The sequence below is a fragment of the Synchiropus splendidus genome, chromosome 2 (genome assembly GCF_027744825.2).
Source record: "Synchiropus splendidus isolate RoL2022-P1 chromosome 2, RoL_Sspl_1.0, whole genome shotgun sequence".
Taxonomy (NCBI): domain Eukaryota; kingdom Metazoa; phylum Chordata; class Actinopteri; order Syngnathiformes; family Callionymidae; genus Synchiropus; species Synchiropus splendidus.
In genome coordinates this window covers 28,088,854-28,105,969 of record NC_071335.1, presented here as the reverse complement: position 1 = coordinate 28,105,969, position 17,116 = coordinate 28,088,854, and the positions used below count along the sequence as shown (strand labels likewise).

The 17,116-nt window shown below is 41.5% G+C and overlaps 1 protein-coding gene across 2 annotated transcripts in view; it reads right to left on the bottom strand.

Annotated features, from left to right (window-relative positions):
- The window catches only part of LOC128754876 (metal transporter CNNM2-like), a 38,794-nt gene extending 22,283 nt beyond the window's left edge, over positions 1–16,511 (bottom strand). For both annotated transcript variants that reach the window (XM_053857828.1, XM_053857827.1), the window contains exon 1: positions 14,877–16,511. In XM_053857828.1, coding sequence (XP_053713803.1) covers positions 14,877–16,362 — 1,486 coding nt within the window. In that variant the 5' untranslated portion in view covers positions 16,363–16,511. The remainder of the gene's footprint in view (positions 1–14,876) is intronic.
- Between the last annotated feature and the right edge of the window lie 605 nt (positions 16,512–17,116).

The following is a 17,116-nucleotide window of genomic DNA, read 5'->3' as shown; positions in this document are numbered from 1 at the left end:
GGGTTTGCGCACACTGTCCAAAAAAACATGTTCAGTCTAGACAGGCAAAACTAAACGGCTGCATGTGTAATTTTGTGTCTGTCTATGTCCAAAAAGTCCAAAATATAGACAACCCATGAAAAACTGACAAACCAAATCCAGGACAGCCTCTAGCAACCTGGAAGCCAAACTCAGGAAATCAGATGACAATGTTGCTGCTTTGAAAGGCGGCAAAGGAATGTGAGCAGTGTGAAGACAAAAGTCAGAGGTGTCAAGAGATTTTTGAATTTTTCTGAGGCAAAGTGACAGCTAAAGAAAAACTGTTTAAATCAGCACCAATGAAACTTAAGTTATTTACTAGTGCACCCTAATTACCAAGCAATACAGACACAGATAAAGCTAAATTTGGAGCAATCCCATCCTTCACTAGCAGATGACAACAGACTGGACCAAAACTAAATGAGAGCATTTTACTCTAGAACAAACAACACAATGAAAACCTGGAAGGAGATTCCTATGAAATGTGACTGCAAACCCTTGAATGGACACTTCAAGTCCTTCATGTTCAAACCACAAATGATAGACACTTGTAAGTCAAGGAATGGAAGAAATGAATATTTTTAAAAATCTCACTTACAGCGGAGACATTTTATGCTACCAAAAAATGGGTTCTCACCTTGAAGGCCACAGTGTGATTGACAGTTATGGTTGGTGCATTGAATCAGCCACTTCAAAAAGTCTACAAATATTTCCAATAAGAAAATAGATTTAAGTGGAAATACATATGAAAACTAGTGGGATAGTCGGACGGGCCACAACAATAATAGGGACAGTGCAGCTTTGATTGTACAACTGTGGGTCAGTGTTTGTCATTGGATCATTGAGGAGATACTTGAATGCCCACTTCAAGACCCACAAAATCAATAAAGGTGATGTATATTCATTTAAAATCCTGACTTAGGCTCGTAAGAAATAGCTATAAGGAGCTGTTGACTGGGCCAACGATAGATGTAGAAAAAAAACTTCGGATCGGGATTCGACTAAATAAAATAAATGGAATATTTGCCACAAGAAGCCACATTTTTCAATTTGAATGAATTTGGTATATTACTGAATCAAATGATGGACCCACACATACATTTAGACAACAAAATAGTGTTTATTTTGTATCAGTTTGACAGAGGCACAATAAATCACGATGGTGGCTATATTCAAGTTTTTATATCACCTTATTTAAACTAAAGTTCTTTTAATGTCTTGAAAATATTTGTATAAGAATTTCAATGTTATAAGAATTTCAAGTCCATTCAGAGTAGTGGAAACCCTGGCCATTGTGTAGTGAAAAACATCCCTGAACAAAAGCAAACAGATGCTTTTGTTTGCTTTTGTTCAGGGATTCCTCCATGTTTGTTGTTGTTGTTATCATCCTAGCTGCCACGTGTCTTGTGCATCAGTGGGATCAGTGGACCAGGAACTCCTGCACTTACAAAGGTTCCCTGTTGTCTGGAGAGCAAACTGTTCAATTAAATAAAATATTTTTTAGTTGTAAGTTAAGTCCAGCCAAATCATTTTTAGACATTCAGCAGATTTGTGGAGCCATTTCTTTTTCAACCTTGATCAATTAGAACATATTCAGACAATAGTTTCTGGATAAGACATTAACTGACCTTTGTGTGGTCTTTTGTGCAACTGAACTACAATCGCTCCCAGACTTCTGTCGGATTTTCAAGAAAATGAAGGCTCCATCAGCTGATTGCAAAGAGTGCTGGTGTCTCTCGGGCCTGTGAAGGGCCCGTCTGAGCCTTTTCCTCTTCCCCGTGAATAGAGGGACGGACAGTGTGCCTGGTGTTATCAATGAAGCAAGCCTCTTGGCACTCTGCAGTCCAGCTTGGAAGGAATCCACAGCATGGCACTAGGCCTGGAGGTTTGTGTCGTTTGTAATTTATAACACTGAGAGAAACGGGCAAGAGGACAATATGGAGAGAAGAGGGAGAGAGGGAATGTGGGAGGAGGGGGGGATGGGACTTGCTGCACAAGCAAGTGGCTCACAGACCTGTACCAAAGTTACTGGACTTCTTCAGGGCAGGAGTGGAGTTAAAAGTTACAATACAGCCAAGTCACTCTACAACTAGGAGCGGTTGTGTTAGATTTCAAGTTGTGATGCCCTTTTTAGTCTCCATAAATATGACTGATGATTACATGAAATATAAGCTTCGGTAAGTGAGTAATTTTAAATATCCATCTTCACCTCACACAGTGGTCTGACAGCACATTTACACACTAGACTCTGGGGTGGTCGGGATACTGGAAACATTTCGACAAAATTCGTCAAAATTCCGACCGATTCATGACATGAGGAGTGCCGTGAGGAAGATTAAATAAATGCTGAGGATGAGAACAACTCAGAGTGGCCTCTGTTTTGGGAAACAGGTTGTGATTGTGTAATAACAGATGTCCTTGGCTGCGCATGGCAACAGATCCTGGCAACATGTGCTGGCACCAAACCCAGCTTTGTTACGGTGTTTATCACTCTGAATGCACCATTAGTGTTGGCCATATGATTGATGACACTCATCCACAATATTCATGTCAGGTTGGTCAAATGTATTGTTGACATGACAAGACCAAATTGCAATCTGCACCAAATTCGAGAGCTAGCAGGAAGCTAGCCAAGCAAAAGCTAACCTGAGCGGGCTACAGACAAAACCAAAGCGAATGGAGTTTTATTGTTGTGGATGAGTGGTCGGGTTCTGTTGTGGAAGACCGGAACTTTCAGCAGCATACAGCGCACCTGGACCCCGATACTCATTCCGTCGATGACAAGAGGAGCGGTCTGTCAGATTAAAAGGCAACATTCCGCTATTTAACCGTTTAAAGTTTGCATTGTAGGTTCGACCTATTCATTGTTCATTGAAACGTGAAAAAAAGTTATTTACTTTACATTAAACAATTGTATTGAATGTTATTAATAAAGTTTTGTTCAGTATTTTTGTTATTTAAACGGTTTGTAAAGTTAATGGATGTAAGTAGACTCAGTTGTGAACAAAAAGCAAAAACAATCCACAATCAATATCAGCCAAAAAAAATGCACATGAACACATAACTGCCTTAAATATTCAAGAAATGTTGTTCGAGAATCAATCTCGTTGTCATTAACACAGTAAGAGGTTGAGGTTACTTTGTATAAATGTCACAGCCGATCACTATCTTATATTTCTTTTCAATCACACCAGCGAACAATTTCTAGCATCTAAAATGATATTATCAACATGCTTTTGACAATATTGGAATTTCACAATTCATATTTATCTGCATATACAGTAAAAGAGTAGCTGCTAATATGGACAAACAGAGAGTAAAAGAAACCAAACAGCCTGCACAACATACTCACATGATGAAGCGTGACCTCACACAATAACAACAAGACCAAACTATGTGCAAGAAACATGGCTTCGGGCTTCATGAGTCACTCTATGATTCTGTGCCAAGACGTGGGTCAACGTTGGTAACATGAAGCAAATCACTTCAACAACAAACTTCTTGAAAATGTCTCAAAAATGATATTATTCAAATTATTTTTGGACACATGCCAAACATACCTGAACCGTAGTTCATATATTAATGATCTTAAATGTGTACATTTATGTATGCATGAGGACATGAGTTCAGCTTTTGTAAAAAAAATATTATTATTATAATAAAATATTGTAAAAAGGAAAAGTCACTTCATGACAAAAACGTAATAAAAAAAGTAACTAAGAATGTAGTCAGAATATCGTGAAATATAAACTATATCCAGATATATATCCATATCACACATCCCTAGTTATTTCTCAGTCGTATGCTAGTCGACATCTATTTTCATGATTATCTAGCAACTCTGACGACGCAACAAAACATGTTTTTATGCGACTCCATTCATCACAAGGATTGTTATGAGGTGGTGTGAGGTAATGCCACTGAGAGTTCATGCCAGGATTTAGATAAAAGACCACAGCAGTCAACTTTCCTCCAACTCACATGCATCATACAAGACCTGTTGTCACACCTATCGCAACAGACATATCCCTTAACCCACAAAAATGTTTTGTTCGCGCTGCGCAGGAGGAAATCAGAGATAAAGAGGTTTTGGTGGAAAGTCTTCCTGTGAAAGTTATATAATTCTCTTCACAACAAGAGCCTTTTAGACATAAACACATTCTGTGTTGTGGTTATTGGGTTCTCACTAGCCTGCCAAGTGGGGCGAATTAGGAGAGGGAAGCATGTTGCAACTCTTCCAAATATAGAAAGTAGCAAGTTAAACGCTTGTTTGGACGGAAGACTGTCTCCCTGTCACTTCTGCAATGTTCGTCTTCCGGGGACGACGGGTGGTTTGGGAAATGTGTCATGGAGAAATGTCATAAAGCCAGATCAGACTGGCTTTGAGGGGGCTCTGCACCTTGATTCTTACTCCTCCACCATTGGACTAATCAGGTCTTAAGTTCTACTCCTAGTTGTACCAGAATCTGAAGAATGTAGGCCAAATGAATGGCAAACAGCTTCACACAACAATCGCGGGTCCAAACATCTGATTTGACCAGAGGCCCTCATGTTACTCTGTTTGCCTCGCATTACACTTCAGTTGGACCTGGTTCGGATGAATCAAGCCAAATGTCGCTAAAAACAATGTATGTTTTATTTTCTGAAGGTCATAATTCATATTTAAATGAGGAGGAAGTTACTTCAGAGCATAAACGTAGACTTAACTAGGGCTGGAATGATTAGTTGATGTCATCGATAACGTCAAAATCTGTGCGTCGATGCGCCGTGTTGCTGTAAACACACACAGGCCGCAGGATGGGCATCGATGACTGGCTGATATTCAGAATCAGTGAGAAAATATCACATTCTCTGGAATCATTCAGATACGTTCATTTCTGTTCCTTCCTGACTGAGGTCCGACTCCAACTCACTGTCATAGCCCCAGGCTCCGCGTCACCACCTCCGACTGACCGCCTCAGCCACAGGAGTTCGAGCGGGTCGCAGTGTTCAGAAGTGTGGCTTCGTTTTGTTTGCGAAGATAAACCGTCTCAAGGATGAGCAAACCCCTTCGACACCATGGTAGAATGGTGAAAGAGTGTTCCGAGGATGTAGTGAAGTGTCCTCAGTGTCTCTCCTCCTAATAATAACCAGCACTGAACTAGGGAGCTCCACTGAACACATCGTTTTAGATTATTATTCAAATAAGACCTTTTTATGTGGGTGTTGATCAGATATTTTATATGGGATACATATGCGTATAGTGATGATTAAATTCTTCTCAAGGACCAATAAAGACTGGAGCTGTCTGTCAACTGTTTTATGCTTCATGCTTCACAGGGTTAATACATGTTCCAGGATTGTGTGTCATTATTTTAATATACTTCTTTAACAATGTATGGTGTCTGAGTATCACAGTGAGATGATTTAAGCAACTTTAAGTGAAACAGAAATTAAAAATAGATAAGTTGACAACGAAAATAATCGTTAGTTGCAGCCCTAGACTTAACCAATTTTTAAGTTTTTGTACGTCAAACAGAATAAGCTGACATACTTATCAATGGCTCATAAGTCACTTCGCTGATGCCTCAATTTGTATTGATCTTACTGCTAAACTTACAGTGCTGAAACCCTTCCTCTAAAGTAAAGAGAAAATGTTATGCCATTTTTAACATGTAAACTACTAAAATCAATGAAAATTAAACTTGTCTCAGTATAAATTGAATAACTAGAAATGTGGGACATTTTTGGAACCATATCGACAACACACCAGCCTCACACATCCGCTCGACGCTTCAGAACGGTGTTATTGACCTCTCCTCTGTCCATATGCCACTGAGCTGCTGGCCTGCACAGGCACACGCATCTATACGCCGTCCCAGAGGAGTGATAGCTGACAAGCTTGGGAAATCAATTTCTGGCTCCCATGGATATATAGGAACATTGATTCGAAGCTTGAAGTGCACTTTGGCAAGTTTTGACATTCGCTCCAGAAAAGGTGGATCTTCAAGTCATTTCACAAGCTCTGTTCATCACACTACTTCCATTGACCCCACAACCATGGAGGGGTTTTGTTTTCACCTCGGGTCCACTCAATAGAGTGGAGAGAGGTGAGCAGGAAAATGAAGAAAATCCATTTTCATTGCTTTTGTTCTCAGGATCATAGGGGCATTTCACAGTAAAATTGAATCTGTAATAAACTGTGCATAGGACTGATACAGAGGCAGCAAGCATTACATTTGTTCCATCACTCACCCTGGTAAGTGTCTTTATGGCCCGCCGCCAATCTACTGCTGAGTCAGCAGGCTGTCACACTAACACCCTTTGGTAGAAATATATGTTCTTAATTTTTTTTTACGTTGTAAAAACATATTTTTCTCATCTTGAAAAGCTAAGCTTTTTCATAGGATGACTCATTTTCAATGGATGACAATTAGTACGCAATGAACCAGACCCAATGAAAAGTTGTTTTTTTTTTGTTTTCGTTTCATCCATTTTTTTATATTGCTGTAGTCAGCATATTCGAGTGGTTCACAAGAGGCAGAACCAATGGGTGAAATCACCGTTAGACTCATAGACTACAGCAACATAAACCAGAACAAAACAAACTTGTCTTTATACTAACTATACACACTTTATTGGCTGTTTTATATTGTGTATAACACAGTTGTAATTTAGCCGAAACAATTGAAGATTAATTGTTAATTGATCTCTATTCAATAACACAAGCTTATAGATTCAAGTGTTATGATTAACAACAAGTGTCAGATTTTTGGTATACACCAGCAGTTGCATCACAATATTACAGATCAATAACATGGGTCACACTTTAAATTAGGAAACATTTATTACCCTAAATAAACTACTTATTCATAAGTATATTTGCAGCATATTAGCCAATAATTAATAATTACAAAGTGTTGATTAATGTCTTGTAAAGACTGACAAGAGTTTACCCCAGAATAGTCGCTGAAAGTTCACACCATAATTACCAAGTAATAACCATAAATAAGCAAGTCATTAGTAAATTATTTATTATTATTGAATGTGTATTCCACAAACTAACCATAATATTCAGTTCTCTATTATTGACCAAGGTAGGCTAAAAAAACACAATTAATGGTTATTATTTTACAGTGCAGATGATGCGTCACCTTGTGCACTTGAGTTTTCAAATGATAAAATATGAGCATCCAAGCCTCCCAAGTTGCCCTGAGCTTTTGTGAACTCTTCTCACTGTACAATGTACCATGTGCAAACATAAATTCAATGCTCCAATGAATGAGGAGTCATTGAACCTCCGGCAGGCTTCATTCTTGTTCAGACATGGAAAAGCAGAGGCAGAGAAATTGAAGTGATATAGAACCGAACAACAAAGTTGCAAGGAGCGTGAGAGCGTTGAATCTGAATTAAGCATAGATTGGCCTATATTGTTCGAATCAGGGAACTGGTTCAGGCGTCTTTACGGCAAGCGCAGAGGAGATCAGCTCTGTAGCACTGTGTGATGCCATTTGATTCAAACGTATGGCAATCGACACAACATGAATGTCTACTCACTGGGGACTTATGTAGTTTAAGAGTCATGGTCAGTGACAGGAACTTTAAATAGGAATTTAACTTGTTCCTACAGCTAGAAAAGTTCAACTGAAGCACAATATACACCCACAGAGTCAGGAAAATTGATACTGCAGTTTGTAATATTGATCTTGCTCTAGTTAACCCAGACTTGCTGGCCACAGATAAGGAATGAACATAGTTAGGAATACAGACAAAGCTTTTGATTCAACACCTGATTTGCAACTTTAACTTGGCCTTTAAGACCCTTAGACAGAGCAAATTCTATACTAAACAAAAGCACTCTTAGCCTACATGGACAGCAGAGTGAAGGCTAAAGGGATCGCCTGAATTACTTCCGAGAACAGAAACGTCCACCCCCACTGGTCGTATAGAAAACATCTCCAGGGCCTTATACAACCTTCACCATACACACTGAGCCCACATCAAATTTACAAATAACAACACATGCAATCAGGTGCTTCACAGAGGAGTCGTGGGACTGACTGGATTTGTATATACACAGGGATATATTATTATCATTGCAGATAAGAATGACACACATCCATTGATATTATTAACAAAAATCTACTTAGCAAATACCAGGAGCCTTCTCCCAACAATCTGACCAAACACATTCAGCTTGAGAAGAGGAGCCGCCTCCACATTGGCACTTGTTTTCTTCAACAACCTGGAAACACTCCAGGCTGATTTCATCATATCTATTTTTATGAAGATTGTTGTTTGTGGATATCAACGTCGATTTATTAAAGATGAGCTTTTGTTTCTTTGCTTCTGCAGGAGTGCCGACAGGAACATTTCAACTGGAGTTGGAAGGCCCAAACTGTTTCTATGAACCATTGTGAATGAAGTGAAGTCAAGCTAAGTTAAATGTAACAATAAATAAATATATTGCATTACAGACCCTTCCTGTCTAACTCTTCCATTACTCTTCAAACAATGACACATTACCGCCAGTTGAATAACACATATGAGAAAAGGTTAAATGTGATGGTTCTAGACCAAAGATTTGTTTACTTACTCCACTCGCTAAACCAGGGCTTTTCAATCAATTTCTATTGCCCCCCCAGGAAGAAGTAAACATTTCGCGCCCATCAACTCTCCGCCTCCTCTGTAAATACTAGTATTTGTCTATAAAATAATAATAAGTAACCTCTGCATTGTATCCCTGTTAACATTAAAGAGAAGAAAAAATGAAGTAATACAAATGAACTTAGACTAAAGAATAACATTACATTATTATAACATTACACTTAGAAAGGCACAGCAAAAAACTCTGAGACTCTGTTTTGCACTATTGCGCCTGAACACAATTGGAAAAACCTTGCTTTTTTTATTTCCCAAATTAGGTTCCCAGGTTGCCCAGCATACACGTGTGTTCTGATTCCAGAAACAAACAGGATTTATCAAACTAACATGGAGCCAAGTAACAAAAATCAACATACAAGCATCAAGAAAGAGATTTTTGTGTTGGGATTTCCTTCCTCCTGCTGTGACCAGTCTCCATGTACCATCCAGGGTTCGAGTTAAGCGAGTAACCTGCCCTCCCCTGAGGCCAAGATCTACGCGTGTTGGCTGAGAATTCCAGTGCATAACCGGATCTGAGCCCCATGCACCATTACTGGTTGTGTTGCCTTCACTTTCTGGAATATCACACATAAGGTCAGAGGGGCGGCTGGATTCCTGGGTCTGACTCAGCGACTTGAGTTGTTCCCAAATAGCACAAACTCATTAGCTGGTACAACTGGAGTTTGACAAGCACCCACTGGATAATCTGTGCAATCAGAGGCACACAGCAATTAGGCAAGAGGTCAAACATTTCCAGAAAGAAAGGTTGGAAAGTCTGAATCTGTCCGACCAGGGGCTATTGTAACATTAAACAACAGGTACAGGATGCTTTCTGAAACCAGCTCCTATAGTGAGACGTATGAAGTGCAACACACAGGGACATGATCGGACACTAACTTTGATCAAACAAGTTTGTCAAACCATCACAACTTTACACAGTAAAGACCAGTCAGTCCAGAGAATTTGACAGTGTCCCTGAAAAACCATCACACACAAGGACTGCCGCTTCAATAATAGCACTTTCATCGACCGCATCATGAGGCTCACTGAGCAAGTATCCTGATAACAGAGTGTGCAGTGTCTTCAGTATGCATCTACTAAATACACAGAAGTACAAAGTAACAAAACATTGAGGCAAAAAGTGTGTCCAAACTAGTGTTTTCATTCCATTTACATACGTTTCCATACATTTTAGAAAAGGGGCCTGATTTTTTTTTTAAACATTAGCATTGTTCATTATAGCCATGAGGTTCATCTATTATGTACAGCAATAGTTCTCAGTGAATATCCTCTAAATTCACGCCAAATTGGGACGGTGACGGAAACCAAATTGAAAAAGAATTCATAAAACTATAATGACATGAATTAATCGTAAGACGCACATGACAGAGTTAGCATGAGAAATGTAACTTAATTCCTCCAGAGAGAGAATTGAAAGAAAACTGTCTTCCACCCAACAAGTCCAAAACTGAGGTATTTCCAGCTCAGATTCTTTAATATTCTGGATGAGTTTAAAATACACTATACACTTGAAGTATGCCTTGTTGCCTTATAAAATCCTTATTACACATAAATGCAGAGATCACCTTTCTTTTCCGGTTTTTCAGATTCAGTTTTAAACTTAAAATGAATATACTAAACAACATCATAAGCGATGCAAAGGCCAATATTTAAAGGAAGTGCAGGTCCAACACAAGGACCCCAAGCTGCTGAATTAGAACATGAAATAGTCTTTCTTTTATTGGAGCCAACCTCAGGCGACTGTGCAGCTCCACAAGCGGCATCAAATTAATTAACACTGACTTACAATACAAAGCACTTTGAACTGAGTGTGTGCTGTGAACAGAGCCAGATTAACAGGAAACTTTGACCCTTCAGCCTTTTCTACAACAGTCGCTTATGACTTCCAAAGAGAAGCTGAGGGCGAATTCCCTCTGGCTCACAGCCAGACGCAGACTCTGATTTCTGATTCAGCCACGACACAGGAAAAGGTGACCTCTGATGCAGCGGCTATGAATCAGGGAGCTGCTTTGCTTTTTTGCTATATGCAAGGGTCGAAGATCAATGTGTCCGGTTGAGTTGTGTGATCTTGACAGAGGGAGTATAAATAGCTATATGCTAGTTGAGCACTTTTGTTTTTGACTAGAACAACAGCAGGTTAAGCTAAGCTGTAAAAAACACCAAAAAATTTGAGGGACAGTTTTTGGGACCGCACGATTACACCAACTATGTATATGCAGTGGTACCTCGGTTCTCGACCACAAGTCGTTCCAGACGGCCGTTCGAGAAGAGATTTGTTCGAAATCTGAATCAATTTTTCTCATTACAATTAATGTGAAAAGAAATAATGCCTTCCAAGCCTTAAAATAGGCTTTTGCAGGAGTGAATGTAGAGTGTCTGCTGCAGGTGCACTGTTCCTCTATGTGTGTGGCCGCTGCATGTGGGAGTGGTTGCCGAGTGAGTGACGTCTCTCCAGAAGTGAAGAGGTGCCCAGTGCGTGTCCAGCTCTAAATGTGCGCTTCTGTGCAGTTTGGCTGTGATAAAGTCATAAACCAAGTCACGCTCTGTCCCAGACTCGCCTCATCCCTGCCCCAGCTCCAGCCCACAACAGGACATCAAATCCTGGAGTGTGCGCTCCAGCCTCGGAGGTGTCGAGAGCGAGCACTTCCCCTGTGACACTCTACCACGGTCCAGTCAATAACAAAGCGCGTCGTCGGTCAGCTGATCGGTCCGTGCACGTTATGTTTTTTCCGGGTTTTTTCAGGGGCGTGCAAGTTCTGGATTTCCGTTCGAAATCCGAAAAATAAATCTTGAAACTTCGATTTAATAATTTGTTGATGTGACACACCAGCATTTCCGCCAGGATTTTTACCCCCTCCTGGCCCCAGCAAAAAAACAAAAACACGAGTTTTTCATCATGAGAAGTAAATCTCTGTTCGATCTATAGTTGTCCTCACCCAGTCTGTCTCCTCAGTTCCGTGAGTGGTGAACATGTTCCTGTCACTTAGTTATTATGGAGTTTCTTCTGAGATTTTTCGGTTAAAAATGTACAGAGAAACCACCATGATCATGACCGCTTCCCTGATGCGCTGTGCGCTTGTTTTTCACTTTCATTTTCACTTAATACATTTGACCGTGTGAGATTTAAGAGAGATCATTGTTCTAGCATGGCGGCTCTCAGATGTGAGGGGGTGCCACAATCGCTTACATTTAACTGAAACTCCCGACACTATGTGTGACACACAACAAAAAGCACAATCCTGTGCAGTGATTGGCTACAATAGCATTCAGAGGCGCCTAAAAAACAGGTCTTCAAACTGCAATAGATATTGATGGCTGTGCCTATTTTGGAAGCGACAACGTAACGGATACCTGTTGCTCAATTAAAGAAGCAAGTCAAGCAATATCAAGATGCCAGTCGACAGATGATGCTTAGTTTTTGTGTGAAGAATCAACATGTTGTCCAAACAGGGAAGTTGAAGCAGTCATTGTATCACACTATCTAGACTGTAATGCAGCAAAACAAGTCGGAAAATGAGCGTTGAATGGCGTCCTGCTGCTAGCGCATGTACTAACAACACCCCCCGTCCCATTCCCTCCCATCTAGTCGATTATGCAATGTCAATTTGGCATGGAGTGCTACCCCTTATTCCTGGTAATGGAGCTCAATCATTTGTTCTGTTTTCCCACCAGCTAATCTCCTTATAGTGATTTGAATATTACGATCAGCGTGCCACAGATCAATCACGTATTTGACCAGTCATATTGACATGATTTGGACGTGGAGTGATTTCCACGAGCAAACAACCACAGGAACGGCTCACTCAGAAGCGACGGTGAAGGGGTGGAGGGTTATGCAAAACTGCAGGTAAACTGGGCAGTGAGGTAAACATCATGCGCATACACACACAACACATGAGGGTGTTAGAGAGTGTTATTCATTATCCACATGACTGCATTCCAGCGCTGGACAAAAGGAGTTATCACCACCATCACTTAGAGGAGAGAACATTAAAAGTAGAGAGGGATTTAAGCAGGTTTTCGAACAAGATGCCCCCACCTGATAACCTCAGCACTGCCGTAGCACCATTCCCACATGTCCTATGCATTCATAAATCAGAGAGTGGGTGGGGGGGGAGAAAGGGCTGAATGAAAGAAAGACAAGGTAAGAAAAAGGGGGAGGAAAGCAGGAAGAAAGAGAGAAACGGTGTGAACATTAACAAGCAATGGAAGCGATGGAGAGAGATAACACTTCTTCCTCTACTAAGGAAGTGAGGCAGGTGTTGAAGAGGCCAATCAAAACATCGTCTCTGCCTGAAACTTCAACAGGCTCGATATATTCGTGAGCAACAGGTGCTCAGGAAGTAGTGGAAGAGGATGCATGCAGAGCCTGTGCTACCTTAATATGGCGTTATAGACGGCTGGCTAAAGTAGGAGGATGTAAATACTGCACATGTATCTCAATGCAAAACAGTGTATGAATCAGTGAATAGTACCATGTATCACACACAGCGTGAATAGCGTTTAACTGCCATTGAGAAGTTGTGTCTGCTCCGGCGTCACAATAAACATGGCCCTGGAATGGAACATTACCATGTTTTCATGGTTTTTTGTTTGTTATACGTGGACTTGTTTACAATGGAAACTGTGAAAGGAGGAGCCTATTTTGAACTTATTTGAACTGATCTCAACAAGTAGATGCTGTTCTCTAATTTCTCTCCATGTTCATGGTGCAAGATACCACATTTCTGTCTGCCAGTTTCCTATTTCTTCGGATGTTTGTCACACTTCAATGTTTCAGATCACCAAACCAATTGAAAAATAGGACACAAATAAACATAAAATGCAATGGTATTCAACTTTGAAAGGAAGCTAAATCCAAACCAACATGGGCCTGTGTGAATAAAGAGATTGGCCCCTGGACCTGATAACTGGTTGGGCCACCCATTGCAACTGCAGTCAAACGCTTGTGATGGCTAGTAATGGGTGGTTTACAGGAGGAGGAATCTTTGGTGTGTTTTGTTTCTTTGTCCAGTTAGCAGAACCCAAGTTCACTTCATTTTGAGGTCAACCAACAGATGGCCAGACGTTCTTGTTTCTGAAATTCTTGTTTCCCATACTATTCTTTTCGGTGAGGGTTGCAGTTCATTTTACGTTGCTTTTATGACCACCTGAAGGAGTCATCCAGCCACTCTTGGTAAGGTTAACCACTGTTCCACACTTTCTCTATTTGAGGCTTCCACTGGAGCTCACAGCACTCCCAAAGATTTAGAAATGGCTGGTAACCTTATCGAACTGCTAGATCTTATCAACTTTCTTTGTCATTTGCTCCTGAATTTCTTCGGATCTCTGCGTTATGTCAAGCTTTTAAGGCTCTTCTGATCAACTTCATTCTGTCAGGTTGGTCTTAATTCAGTGATTTCTCAATTGAGAACAGTGGTGACAGTGAATCGGGACCAGGTGGGGTTGTGAGGGTATCACAGAAGTGTGATACACTACAGTTTTAACATGGGGAAAACCCTTTTTTTCGCTCAGAGCCATGAAGGTTTTGACTATAATTTCCCCATTGATAGCAAAAAAGATCTTAAAGATTATAGTGGTGTGACCTTTGAATTCGATTTTAATCTCTTTGATGATCTGACACATTTAAACAAGAAAAAAAAAATCAGGACAAACAAGCGGTGATATATTTTTACTCTGCTTCTCAACTGTAGTTGTGATGATCTTCATCAATAAAAGTTTGTATAAATATGACATCATTCATACAGCTCTAGCTTTTCACTTCCCTTTCTGATTATTTAGAATTGTTTCTATTCATTTGAGCTATTAATATAGCTCACTTTCATCCACTTTGCTTGGGGTACAAATAGCATTTATTCCTATCAAATATGAAATTAAATATTAACAGTTTTACTCTAGTTGATGACATTTTACAATTCAGGAAATGCTATTTATAGTATTACAAGATCCATACACTACTCTATGAATAAGGTAGGTACTTTATGATATTTAACTGACAGTTTTACAAGCAAAAAATACATATTAAAAAGTATGAAATTCCCATTTAGGTCTACATTAAGGTGCTATGTACTGTAGATCTGAGATATTTACAAAACTACTGATACTACTTAACTACTGATCAAAACAGTTAAGAGGGAGTTGTGTGCAAACTCAGAATAGACATAGCTAAATGACAATGACTTCCTCTTTCAAGCGCTTCTCTGAGATGTACTCACCTTTCTTAAACTCCTCCAGCATGGCATCCAGCTTGGTGTCATTGAAGACAAAGTGAAGAGGGTGGCTGTAAAACTTAGTGATGGTTTTGAGTGGCGTACAATCGTCCGGGTCCACAAAAGCCAGGTCCTTGACAAAAAGCAGGTCGACGATGTTGGACCTCTCCCCCTGGAAGACTGGGATGCGGGTGTAGCCGCTCTTCATGATCTCTGACATGGTGTTGAAGTCCAACGTGGCATCCCCGGGTATCATGAAGCAATCCCTCAGGGGGGTCATCACGTCCTCCACTGTCTTAGTCCTGAGCTCCAGCGCTCCCTGGATGATATTCAGCTCTTCCTTCACCAGGTCGTTGTAAGGATCCGTGACCCGCAGCATCTCCAGCAGCTTTTCCCTGTTATAGACGGTTCCGATCTCTTGGCCCAGCAGGTAGTCCAGCAGCTTGCTCACCGGGTAGGAGGCCGGGAAGGTGAGCAGCATGAAGAACTTTGTCAGGAATATAGTGTTGGCACCTACAGCCAGGCCATGTCTGGAGCAGATGGCCTGAGGAACAATTTCCCCAAAAATCACTATTCCAATGGTGGACATGACCACAGCGATCAGGCCAGAACCTGCAATGTCATCCAGCAGGATGGTCAGCGTGGTATTCACCAAAACATTTCCCAGTAAGAGCGAACAAAGTAAGTAATTCCCTTGACTCCTGACGGGTTCAATCTTCTTGGCATAGTTTTTCTCCCTCTCGGTGCCGCAGTTCTGGACTATCTGAAGCTCCATGGGGTCCAGAGCCATCAGCCCCAGGTTCAAACCACTGAACATGCCTGACAAGCACAGCAGCATGGAAATGAATATGACCTGCAGCCAGAAAGGCAGCAGAAACTTCTTCTCCTCCACCACGATCACCTGGGTGTCCTCCCCGTCGTGGTAGATCCAGGTGTTCTCCGTCCAGGGGTCGTGCAGCCCGGCCGCAGCCGGTGCAGAGGTGGCGATGCAGAGGTAATACGCTTTGCTCCGCTCCGTCTTCCGCAGGGGCTTGACCTCGATTTCCACTATTCCAGACGTCTTTCGGTTCAAGCTGATGTTGGGGAATATGATAATATCCGAAGTCCGAATACCACAGGGATGCAAGCCAGGCGACTCCTCCTGGCTCTGGTTGTCCCCCGAGGAGCTGTCAAGGCTCCCCAGCGCCCGACTCCGCTCGTGCTCGGTGAAGGCGATCTTGGACCACGTCTCGTTGTTGATGTTCTGCCCGTACACCCTTAATTTAACCCGAGAGCGCTCGCTCACCCGCAGGTAGCCCCTATCCATGTAGGACACGTCGTCCGTGTCCTCCAGTCGCAGTCCAATGATGACGGTCTCCTCGGAGCTCTCCTTGCCACTTGCCGGGGCCACGCAGCAGCAAGTGACAGTTAAGAAAAGCATCGCCAGAGCTCGGACCCGGTCCAGTGACGCCATTTTTGCAGCGGTGGGTGCTCGGGATAAGGGCTCTGCCATATTGATAACCGCTGGCAACCGACCTCCTGTGAGAGAAGCGCTTGTAAGAATCAGAGCCAGTCGGAGTCCGGCTTCATCTCCGCCGACGGTTGCCGCGACTTGTGCATCGGGACCTGCTCTCTCTCCCCCACTACGTGTCCGACACTGATGACTCGCGAGCGCAGGCTTAAGGGCCAACTCGTGCCTTCTCTGATGTTCGGGAGACTGACGAGGGCGCTGGCCAATTACAAGTCTCCAGTGCTCGGAGGGCGGGGATCGCTCAAGCTCCTTAGCCTATCACAATCCAAAACAAGTGCACCTCATGTTAAGAGAGACAGGACTTTACTCGTGACTTTTGGAAACGTATATCAAACTGCAGGCGATAACAGCTGGACACCCATTGCTTAAGTAACATTTAACAAAGCATTAAACTGTGTTTTTAATATAATTAAAAATCGTAAAAAAAACAATAATTTTCCCCCATCAAATGCAACAAGTTATAATGGCAAATATCATTTTAAGGCGAGGATAAACTTTTTTAATTTTTTATGATTTTTTTTATGATGACTGGAACGTGTTTTTGACGAATTACTGACAACTAGAAGATTGGTCACAAATGCGGTCCACATTCCTCAACACATTAACTGATGAAGAATAACAGTAATGTAGCAACACAACAGTTAATTTGGCTTCCTCTGGGCAACATTAGTGGTTCTCCTCTTGTGTTCTTCTGTTCACAGTCTATTTTTTTCAGTTGCATCAAAATGTTTTTAAA